The sequence below is a fragment of the Mesoplodon densirostris genome, chromosome 5 (assembly GCF_025265405.1).
Source record: "Mesoplodon densirostris isolate mMesDen1 chromosome 5, mMesDen1 primary haplotype, whole genome shotgun sequence".
NCBI lineage: Eukaryota > Metazoa > Chordata > Mammalia > Artiodactyla > Ziphiidae > Mesoplodon > Mesoplodon densirostris.
This window is the reverse complement of record NC_082665.1, coordinates 32,473,514-32,485,635: the sequence shown is the minus strand read 5'-3', so window position 1 is coordinate 32,485,635 and position 12,122 is coordinate 32,473,514. Positions and strand designations below refer to the sequence as shown.

General features: G+C 36.8%; 1 protein-coding gene across 1 annotated transcript in view; it reads left to right on the top strand.

Moving 5' to 3' along the window:
* Positions 1-12,122, top strand: part of ROBO1 (roundabout guidance receptor 1) — a 412,086-nt gene that overhangs the window by 343,770 nt on the left and 56,194 nt on the right. Inside the window, exons 17-20 of the mRNA XM_060098621.1 lie at positions 390-561; positions 4,498-4,695; positions 8,799-8,825; positions 10,239-10,281. Coding sequence (XP_059954604.1) covers positions 390-561; positions 4,498-4,695; positions 8,799-8,825; positions 10,239-10,281 — 440 coding nt within the window. The remainder of the gene's footprint in view (positions 1-389; positions 562-4,497; positions 4,696-8,798; positions 8,826-10,238; positions 10,282-12,122) is intronic.

The following is a 12,122-nucleotide window of genomic DNA, read 5'->3' as shown; positions in this document are numbered from 1 at the left end:
TTTTATTTTTTCCTGGCATATAATTTCTAGGAGTTAAAAAAACAAAAAATCCTGATAAGGTTAATAAGAACCAGGGTCTTGGTAGAATCATTTGTAGAATCATCTGATATAATCCTTTGTAGAAACTTCTGTAGAATCACCTGGTATAATCCTTTAAAAGTATATAAGAAAGTTCAAGGAGGTCTTTAAGGTACTACTAAGGTACTACTAGGTTTGACTACAGAGTCTTCTCAGAACTAGATCCAGGGAAAAATGACTTTTGAAACTTCCTACATTAGGCTCATGACAGGTCTGAACTCTTGTCTAAGTCTAAAACCACAGTTCTAGGTCTAAAACCACAGTGCTGATCTTTGCATTAACTTACATAACTTGTTGTGTTCTTCTTATAGGTTTGGTGTCTGGGCAATGAAACTCGATACCATATAAACAAGACAGTAGATGGTTCCACCTTTTCTGTAGTTATTCCCTCACTGGTTCCTGGGATCCGGTATAGCGTAGAGGTGGCAGCCAGCACTGGGGCTGGAGCCGGGGTGAAGAGTGAGCCGCAGTTCATCCAGTTAGGTGAGTGCCAGTGCAGATATGGTTTGAAAGACATATCAGTGTACCGACTGTACTGCTTTTCTTTTTGGTATATAGTGGAGCCAACCATTGCAAGTTGAATAGGCTATGGAATGTGGCAATAGAATTATGAAAATGATGGTGTTAGCTTTATTTTACCTATCTATAATATCACAACTAAATTTAAACTTATCCAAGCACACATTTTTAAATGATATTTTAAGCAAAAGGCTGTCAGTATTGTGTCATCCTAATCCTGTCCTATTGAATTTTTTTCATCTTTTCAATAAATACTATTAATTGAGTAACAAGGATACCTCAGGGAACAGGAAAGATGCAGTCTGCACCTGCATGGAACTTACAGTGGTTTGGGTTTAAAAAAAAAAAAAAACAACTTAAACTAGGTATTGGAAGTTTACAACAATATGCAATTTATATCCACCATTTATGTGTCTTTAAAATTGTATTGCTGGGCTTCCCTGGTGGCATGGTGGTTGAGAATCTGCCTGCCAATTCAGGGGACACGGGTTCAAGCCCTGGTCTGGGAGGATCCCACACGCCACGGAGCAACTAGGGCCGTGAGCTACAACTACTGAACCTGCACGTCTGGAGCCTGTGCTCCGCAACAAGAGAGGCTGCGGTAGTGAGAGGCCCATGCACCGTGATGAAGAGTGGCTCCCGCTTGCCACAACTAGAGAAAGCCCTCACACAGAAACGAAGACCCAACACAGCAAAAATTAATTAATTAATTAATAAACTCCTATCCCCAACATCTTCTTTAAAAAAAAAATTGTATTGCTTTTGATAACAAAAGAGAGATTGAGATGTAAAAGAGCAGTGGAATATGACATATGCTAATTACTTAGAAAGTTAAAAATGCAATGTGTGCTTCAAAAGTGGTTAGATGAATAAAAAAGAAACACAAAAACCTGACAGAAGCCTTAGTTACCACACTTCATGATAGACAATGAGGCATGAACATAAAATTCAAATTTACTGGTTACCAGTAAAATCTGAAACAAACAACCAAAAAACAGCAACAAAATTATACATGGAAAGGGAAGAGAAAAGGGTCAGATATTAAGAGGTGACATTTAAATTAAGATATGAAGAAGTGTATAGTCAACTTTGTTCCTTTCACATCAGAAGTTAAGCATTAGTAATATTTCATGCCAGTTGCTAAATTATGAAAATGAATCAGATACATGAATCTTTATATATCGCAAATAAGTATATAGTACTGTTGCATGTTGATAATATTGATGACATCTTAGAAATTATTTCAGAACAAAATTAAGAAGCATTCCACTGTGAATAAACTTTGTTGCTGTATGTAATGAACTTTGCATTCAATTTGGAAACAGCTATTGATGTTTCAGTGTTAAGATTGCTACCTGCTGTAACAGATAACATTGCAGAACTTCTGCAGTGTAATATAATAAAGTCTACCTGAAGTCCAATGGTTGTAGCTATAGAGGGTCACAGGCTGATGAGGCATCACTTCTTTAAAATGGGGCTTCCAAGGTTGACCCTGGGCCAGAAGAAAGGAAGAAAAGAAACACATAGTGTGGAGGAGGGTTTAAATGGCACATGTCTGGAAATGGTGCACATCACTGTTACACAGAACTTGGTCTTATGATTCCAAACAGATGAATGGCAACACTGCCAAATCAAGTAACTGGCTAGGGAGCTACCAGCCAACAACTCTATGCTATGAGAGTACCATTCAAGTCTTCAGTGGAGAGCTTGCTGCTTCTGCCACAGCCATTGGCCAGAATTTGATTTTTGGATTATCTTTTACAACTAGCACTTTTTTTTTTTTCAACAGAGATTATAATATATACAACTTTTAAGCAAAAAGAGCTTCATGGTTTATTTCTGGTTCATTTATTCCAAAATTTTTAGGCAATACCGAAAACTATGTTTAAAAATTGCTTGATTGGGGCTTCCCTGGTGGCGCAGTGGTTGGGAGTCCGCCTGCCGATGCAGGGGACACGAGTTCATGCCCCGGTACGGGAAGATCCCACGTGCCGCGGAGCGGCTGGGCCTGTGAGCCATGGCCACTGAGCCTGCGCGTCCGGAGCCTGTGCTCCACAACGGGAGAGGCCACAGCAGTGAGAGGCCCACGTACAGCAAAAAAAAAAAAAAAAAATTGCTTGATTCATCTGTTACAACATTATCTAAGGTATGGGGGAAAATAGTCTGAACATAGATCTTCTTACTCAAATAGTTGCCTAGTTTTGTGAAAAGTCAGTATTAACTTATTAAAACTGAAATTAAAAGTTACATGGTGATGACCTTATACATTGTCATGTCATTTACTTATTTTGTATAATATATGACTTTCAGTACTGGATTTTCAAATATGAATTAGAAAAAGGACCATGTGTAATTTTATTTATTTAAGATTTAAATCATGGGGTTTAAGGGTCAAATTGGTTTTCTTGAAATTATAGATGTGTTCCAATTTTCCATATCTTAATATAGCCTCAGCTGCCGTGAGACAAAGACTGAGGTACAGAGAGGCCATTTTAATTAATTCATTAGTCACACCACACTTTATTCTGTTAAGCCCATCTGGTCGCCTGCATGGAACCTCTCTTGGCTGTCTCCATAAAATCTGAAGCTACCCAACTTAACCTTGCACAAATAGCCATGAAATCTGTAAACCTAGCAGATACAAAGGGTGTAGTAGAAATAAAAAGAAGAGTCAGCTTGGTGAACTTTCAGAGGATGAAGTGCTCGTAGGATAACCATAGATAAAAGAGTCTGGAACATGAAATAAAACTTTCAGTCCACAAACAGTTGAAGGCAGGTGACAGCAACTGCTTGTGAAAATAGGTGTTTCAGACTTGACCCGCCATAGAATGAAATCTGGAATTCTGTTCAAGAAAAAAGCAAATAAAAAGCACACGCATGCACAACATGAGTAGCAATTTAGCCTTTTTACATAGAAAGGGGTGCTATTTTCCTAAGACTGTTTCCTTAGCCATTGAGTGCTACTTATTTTACCTGCCAGTGTCTTAACAGAATGCAATGTCACTTAATAAGAAAAAATAATCAGTAAGCATATTTTTCTGTTTGAGAAATGTTATTCATAACTAATGAGTTAAACCAATTATTTTTCTTGGAAAAAATAGAGTTTTGGACTGAAACAAATGTTTCTACTTTAAAGCAGGTGGTGTTAGCAGAACATTTTCAGAGTCAAATGCACAGGCTTCAGTAGTTGTGGCACGCGGGCTCAGTAGTTGTGGCACATGGGCTTAGTTGCTCCGAGAATAGCCATAAATTCTATCAATTTTTAATTCTTGAATCAAAATAGCTGACAGAAAACGGGAGACTTTTTGACTATTCATAACACTTGATAATTCTTGCCCATATATATATATATTTTTTTAACACAATATTTTATTTATTTTTATTTATTTGTTTATTTATTTTTTGTAGTACATGGGCCTCTCACTGTTGTGGCCTCTCCTGTTGCAGAGCACAGGCTCGGGACATGTAGGCTCAGTGGCCATGGCTCATGGGCCCAGCTGCTCTGCAGCATGTGGGATCTTCCCGGACCAGGGCACGAACCCGTGTCCCCTGCATCGGCAGGTGGACTCTCAACCACTGCGCCACCAGGGAGGCCCTCTTGCCCATATTTAATGAACGTTCTTATAGCTATTGCTGGCCATGGTTATTATTTTAAAAGAAAGCTTTTTCATAGTTCTTTCGATAGTAACATGATTTTAATTTTTCATTGGTTTTTTATTAATGATTCTGAATTTTTATAGACCCTTCTAAACATAGTTTCAAACAATGTGTCTCTGAGGCAGTTAAGCGTCTTAGACTATTCAAGGGTGGGAGGAGGGGAGATACACACACACACACACAATTTTTTTTCATTGTCTCATTGAGTTTTACACCCAAATTAACCCAAATACGGCATTTCAGATTCTCATGGAAACCCCGTGTCACCTGAGGACCAAGTCAGCCTTGCTCAGCAGATCTCAGACGTTGTGAAGCAGCCAGCATTCATTGCAGGAATTGGGGCAGCCTGTTGGATCATCCTTATGGTTTTCAGCATCTGGCTCTACCGACACCGGAAGAAGAGAAATGGGCTGACTAGTACTTATGCGGGTATCAGAAAAGGTATTAGCTTTCCGAAGTTTTCCGTATTTTACTATGTTTACATAACTCTTCATTTTAATCTGTGACTCCAAGTTATTCATGATTATGCATATCCTATATTAAATTATTTTAATATATAAAGATTTTCAAAAGCGCTTTTATTTTATTGCAATATCTAGATATAACCTCCTCTTGAGTATCAGTACTACAAATAGGCTTATCAGTTTCAGGCCCAGTTCCTTTAAAATATATTTCACCAGGGTAGGTCTACACTTCGTTGTGATACCATTCCCTTGTTCTCTTAGGGAATTACTTTATTACTTTATATTCTGGAGAAAAATTTTTAATCTCCTTGTCACAGGAATTATAAATACAAGCTTTGGACTGTCACACAACTTTAAAGGGGGTGTTGTTGCCCTTTGTAAAGCTAAAGATATTATTTATAAATAATGATATTTCCGATTATTTCTGATTATTTATAAAATAGTTTCTTAATAAATGTGCTTCAGTTTTCAGAGAGAGGAGGTTTAGTACTTTTTTATTGTTAAATTTAAAGTTGCAGAGCTGAATATGTATATACTGTTAATGGGTGATGATGATTTGTTAAAAATGTGTTTACAGTTTAGAAGAGAACGTTTATTTGGCTGCAATTGTTTACAATTTTATGGATGAGCCAAAGATGCTAAGGATTTCACAGACACTTTTACCACATATTCTCGAAGTCTGTAGATTGGTGGTTTGTATTTTATATTTTTTTATGAGGTTGCTCAGATAGATAATCCTTTTGCCTTTCCCTCCTAAAATAGCTTCATCAGCTCTGGGCATCAGATCTGGGCTCTAAGGCAGGGTGATTGTATGTCCCAGTTTTCAGGCCACCGTCCCAATTTATGTCTTTAGTCCAACTAAATTATTTACTGTGTTCCTTTGGCTCTTAAAATTGTCCTAGTTTTTGGATGGCAAATTATACATTCACCCTAGTTATAGGGTCCATACTTAAGTCTAAGATAACACTTTTGCTGCAAAGCAAATCTAAAGAGGATGACCAGTAAACACATACCCCCCTGCACCATCACCACCCTTTAAAAAAAATTGTCTACATGTTTCCTATGTGAACATTTCCTACATGGCTTGGCCAAGTTATTTCTCTGATCAATGATATGGCAAAGGCAGAATTTGTTAGTGCTAGCTAGACCTTTTCTCAATGAAACGTTCTACTGAATATCCCTGTATGCTTGTAAAACAGTCGGGGACAACAGTCTAAAATATTTGTGCCCTTGGTCCCAAGGGGTCTTGGCAAGAGTCAACACAAATTCATCACCCACACTGTGGAAATCCATGAATGTGCCTCCTGTCCATGGCTCCATAGCAATCTCTTCATGTACATACGTTCACCTTAGTGTTATCATCCTTAAATATGTTTTTTTTTCAGATATCTGTCCTATGCAGAGATAAAGCAAAATGTCAGTATCCCTGCCTGTGAAATGGAAAATGAGGGCTGGGAGGTTACTGCAAAGAGACTGGTGCTCCTTACGTATACAAAGTAGATCAATCAGGCACACATATTACCATATAAAACCTTTGACTGAAAAACAAGGCAGAGAAGGGGTTTGTGGGTGTCAGTGTGTTGTGAAGCTGGGCAGGGGCAGGCTGTTGGGAGTTGTGTGTTTGAAATCCCATCTGAATGAAGAAAAGTGACTAATTAACATCTAGACGTAGAGTCTCCTGAATTCCCCAGGAATCCTGTATTTTTATTGCCATAAAGTATGATAGCTGTGTAGTTGTAACAATTGAATGCTCTCTCTTGCCTTGAAATCTAAATATGTGACATGAAACCCTCTTCCCTTCGGAAATGTTTCTTTTCCTTTACTAATGTACTTTAAGCATGCTGGCAAATGCCTATGTGCTCTTTCTGCAAAACCTGTGAAACTAATATCATTGTCCTTTTAACTAGCTTGTGTTTAAGCAGAAATCATAGAACATAATTACAAATGTAATTGGTGAGCATTTGATTCTGCTTTCCTCACTTTGCCGTGTTAGCACTTTTTCATAATTCTGGTTGTATGCAGTTTTAAAAAGTGCATCCTGAAATCTTAAATTGTCTATGCCCGAAACAATGCTGGTAATTCTAAGAAAAAAGGAAGTGAAATATTTTAAAGAAATCAATAGCCTGTTGACCTATAAACCATCAAACCAGAGTGTGACTTCAGGTAATAGTGAGCATTTTTAACATTTCCCCCCTACATTTATCTGGAGGTGTGCCCTCTGCTCGTACCCCTTGTCCACATACATCCACGTAGTGGGAGTTTATTTTATTACTGGAAGCTTTGAGAATTAAGTTGTCCTTTGGTGTACAAGCTGTAAAAATGTCTTTTAGACAGAACTCTTTTCATCTCTTCTTCAGTTCCTTAAACTGAGGTTAGCAGTTGGCTAGGAATACTGACAGGGACCTTTCATTTTTTGCCTGTGTCCTTTTGATTGAAAATTAATGTTCAGGCACTGCATTCTTGCTTGAGTAGCTTTACTTTCAAATGTATCTCTTTATTATTTTTTATGAGGACTAGTTACTATGGCTCTGAATTTTTGATTGTAGCTAAATTACATTGACTCTCTGAAAAGACCCGACTGAAAGAAAACACAATAGAATTCCTAAGACAGAGACTGCTGTGCAGCAAAGGAAGCCCAGTGTATAAACTGGATCCCCAGCATTGAGGGTTTTGTTTTTGTTCTTCCTAGTATGCTCAGAAATAAAATGGTTTGGTAAGAAGTGACAGTTGTAAAGGATGCTACGGCATTTGAATTTGCATCCCCGGTGCTCTAATCTTCGAGTAAATTTCTTGGAGACATTCAAATATGAAGTGGAAAATACATTTTTGGCAGCTTTTTGATCCGTGATAAGTAATCAATATTCTAGTTTGTGTGTATTAAGGATTTCTTAAAAACAAATTTTAGTCTACAAGGAAGTAATGTAGATTTCCTTGCTTTCTTTACCAGAGTAGTGTTTACTTTAAATTAACGTGAAGAGCTTGGAAAAAAAATCAGCCTCTCCCTCTATGAAATGACATGGAAATAGCTGTGGTGTTATCCAACACCCGGGAATGAGAGAAGATAGGAAAAGTGGCGGAGGCAAGGCTGCTACTTTTGAGGTCTGCAGTTCAATTTCAGGCATTATTGATTGGATTAAGATTTATAACTGCAGAGTGAAGGTGTTCAGAGGGGCATTATTGTTCTATTGTTTAGCTTTTGGTGTGGTATTAAAAAAAATGCTCAGCCTACTTCTAGAAAGCTTCTAAATGTAAACTATAATAGAGAAGTTAAAGTTTAAAACTCCCTATTTTTCCTGTCCATTCACAAATTTCTATCATGATAAAAATGTAGCATTACACTGTTTATATGACAAGTATCAGGCATTTCTTGGCAATGAAACAATTCAGTTTTATGGGTTTTTTGTTCCAGTTCTTTCTTTGCTTGCTGCCTTCCTTTCTTCCTCCCTCCTTCCATCTCTTTCTTCCTTTTTTCCTCTTTTTTTCTTTCTTTCTTTCTTTCTTTCTTTCTTTCTTTCTTTCTTTCTTTCTCTCCCCCCTCCTCCCTCCCTCCCTCTCTCTCTTTCTTTCTTTCTCTTTTCATCTTTCTATCTTTCTCTCTGTCTCCTTCCCTCTGTCTCTCTTTCGATGATGAATATTTAAATGCACCTATTAGTTAGCCCACTTTAATAAGCATTTACTTTAAGATTTCTAGATAAGGTTTACGTAAGACCCTGATAATACTTGTTTAAGAACCCATTATCCAATGTTTGGAAATGATTAATAGTAGAGGCCTCCTGTTTGTACTAAAGCCATGAGCTAAATCTCTATTACTAAATGCAGGGGTCATTTGCAGGCTAACCCAGCACAATCCCCACCCCCACCCATCCTAGAACATCAGACCCTTCAAAATGATACCTCAGAGACAAGCTTCTTTTTTAACCTCAGATTTGGTTTTATTCATATATCAGCGTGTCAGAACTACTGGCCTAGTTATTTACATTTGTTTTATGTTCAGCTGTCTGCTTGATTTATACTAATGTGATATGTTCCCTTTCTCTCTTCAGCTTAATAACTGGTTTATATTTTGTTTTGATTTTTCAGTCCCGTCTTTTACCTTCACACCAACAGGTATATATTTGCGCCTACCCCCCTCCTATTCTTCGTTAGTTTGGCATGTGTTGTACTATTGTGTTTCTGTTTTGATTTCATTTTCTGCAGTAAGCTGGGGGGAAAGGACTTACAATGGATGACAGTACTTCATTTACTCATGCCAGGCATGCACTTGAAGTAGAAATGGTTGGTGTTGCTTGTCATTCCTTCAATGCCATTACTTATTCGTGACTCCGCATTGCATCTTAGCCTTGTTTGCATGTGTTTCATTAGATAGACACACTGTTTCTACCCTCAGCATGATTTAACATGCTAATGATCACATTGATTATTTCAGACTTGGCAGTGCATTTTTTTTCCCTTAACTTAAGCTTTCAGGTTTTCAAACAAAAATTTCTCTCCCTTATAATTCTCTATCCGTACAATCAACATTCTTAAAGGTAACCAAAATATCCAGCACATGTGAAAGATAAAACTTGTCATTTTCCTTAAGTCCGAGTACTAAGATTCCATTCCATTCAGTTTCTTTCAAAGTGGGTCCTCTTCCTTCGATTCACCTTTAGTAAAAGATGTACCTGTAGCCTTTCCTCCTCGGTTTTAATCCAGTTATTATAATCACTGGGAGCACTTATCTCTCCTTAACAGACTCCCAGTTTGGAGTTCTTCTAAGTAGCAGAATTTGGCAGCTTTTAGAAACATATTTCTTCTTAGAAAATGGGTCTGTATTTACAGAAATGCTAATATCCTTAACCCCTTGCCTGACTATGTGCAAATCTTTTTCTGTTATGGCTAAATTTTATACCCATAATTTATTAAGCCGAGAATGCTTTCAAGAGCATTAAAATATATTTTCACTATGTATACATGTCTGATGAAAATATATTGAGAAGGGTTTTCACAAGCCACAGTAAAAACTAGGTCGCATTCATTACTAGTCACAACTTGGCATACATCTTTGTGTGTGGAGAGAAAGAAGGTTTATTTTAACGTTTATCTTTGTCTTACGGGTACTCATATTTCTGGGGAAATGGTCTGGTAGGTTTTTTTCTTCCCAAATTTAAGATTCCACTTACATAAAATCATGAAATTACATGAAAATAATAAATTCAAAATTGGAATCTATGAGAATGTGAATGTACAAACGTGTAATAGTTATAGTTAATAAGAGTGAACTGAAGTTGGCTTCTGCTTAGTTTTCGACCTTGTTGGCATATAAAGAAAATAAAAATAACATATCTAATTCTGTACCATCTTAAAAAAATACTAGTTGAGTTGGAAATCTGCTATTTCCTGTGATGAATTTTTGCAATGCTTCTAAGTAGAAAGGAAGAAAACATGCAATTCTAGAAATATGCTCATGAATGTCATAACTTTTGATATATAAACACAAACATGTCTATTAATTGTTCCTTTTTTTTGGTAACATTCCAGTAACTTATCAGAGAGGAGGCGAAGCTGTGAGCAGTGGAGGGAGGTAACTATCCTGCTTGTTTTGTAGATTCTCAGGGGAATTCCAGGTATTTCTTCTTGTCTTCATCGATGACATCACTTTCTTTGCTTAAAAGGTTTAACTTAAAGGTGAAATTTGTTTAAATATTTCGGAAATACTCCATTCTGTTGTGCTGTGGAGCCAAGCTTGTTTACGTACAAATGCACTTGATTGGAGCTGTTGCATCTTAGTCAGTGAACACCAGAGGGAGCACTTTAACCGGGAAAGACAGACTTGCTGATTTAGTAGATGATTAAAAGGAGTTAAAGTAATTAAGCGATGGCACTTATGAAGATTAAGAAATATAGCTAGTTAACAGATACTATCAAAGAAAAAATGTTCATTTGGAAACCTGCTGAACACAGCATTGGCTCATAAGTTGTTGTAGTTTATGTCTGTTTGTTTGTTCTTGTTATGAATTCAACATAGTTCAGTCTCCATTTGCCGGGAAATATGTTGAAATAAAAGGAGGATCTAGGTAGCTTGTTAACACGGAAGTTTTTTTTTTTTCCTCTCATTAAAATGAACCTCAATCCTACATTTATGATTTTTTGGTAATTATTATTCAGTGAACTTTAATATATTCACAGAGAAATCACAAATTCATGTGACAGGTGTCTGAAAGGGGCTGAAAGAAGGTATAAGTTACATGAGTCAAGCTTCAGGATTTTCTATGATAATTTTTTCTTTTCAAAAACAGTAACCTCTAGCTTAAGGTGTAAGAAAAAAAACCTTTTGACCAAAACCATTTTCTAATTCAAGTTCAGTTAACTTATTGAGTGTCCTGCTTTGTATAGTTAGATAATGTGATTGCAACTGGAAAAGATAAAAATAAGAAAGAGTGGTGAAAACAATGTTGACCATCTTTAGCAAATGCTGTACAAATTTGACAATTAGCACTGCTCTTTTCTTTCCTGGGTTTCTTTCCTAGCTTCCTGTTTTCATACCTGTGAAACAAAGTCAGCCGCTGAAAGACCCCAAAGCGAAGGAGGTCTTCATAAGGAATAAATCCACTTGATTCAGGAATTAAACCAGGGCATGTTTTTGCATCCAGGGCAATTCTGTCTAAATCATACCCCAGACATTCATGAAACAGTCTCTGGCATAAGAACATTCTCTTGTGGATAAATCCGGAACCTGATGATATAACCACCTCTCTACATGTGTATATTCATGACAGTAGACTTCAGCTTTCTCATTAATCAGATCTTATGAAAATGCTTATTGAGCATCTTCTATGGGTTCTGCACCAGCCTCTGTGCATGAGCACGTGCACAGATGTGCTTTCTCTCTCACACATGCACATGCACACACATATAAAATATGTCTAGTTTCTGCTGTAAAGGAATTTTCAACCTAGGTAGACCAAGTTATCAAGGAGGAAATGATGACAAGGATCTCTCGGTACCAAATGCTAGTTTCTTCAGCAAGACTGAAAAATTACAAAGTTCCATTTGGAAAGCTCGCTAAATCGTCATACAGAATTAACCTTCTGAATGTAAAAATAGTATAACAGTGAAATGGATTTATTTTAAATACCCAATAGAAATGATCTTTTTACCAAATAAAATGACAAAAAATGCTGGAATGTTATAGAGGCAACAGTTAAATAAAGATCTTAGAGTTAGTGCTCAAAATGACAGTTATATACACAATTTTAAATTTATTTATTCATCAAATCTATTTATTGAATACCTACAATGTGACAGGCAGTGTTCTAGTTGCCTGGGATGCGTCAGGGAGCAAAGTCAAGAAAAGTTCCTGTCCTTCTGAACGTTACATTTAGTAGGGGAGATAGAAGATTAATAATAAACATTTTTTAAAAA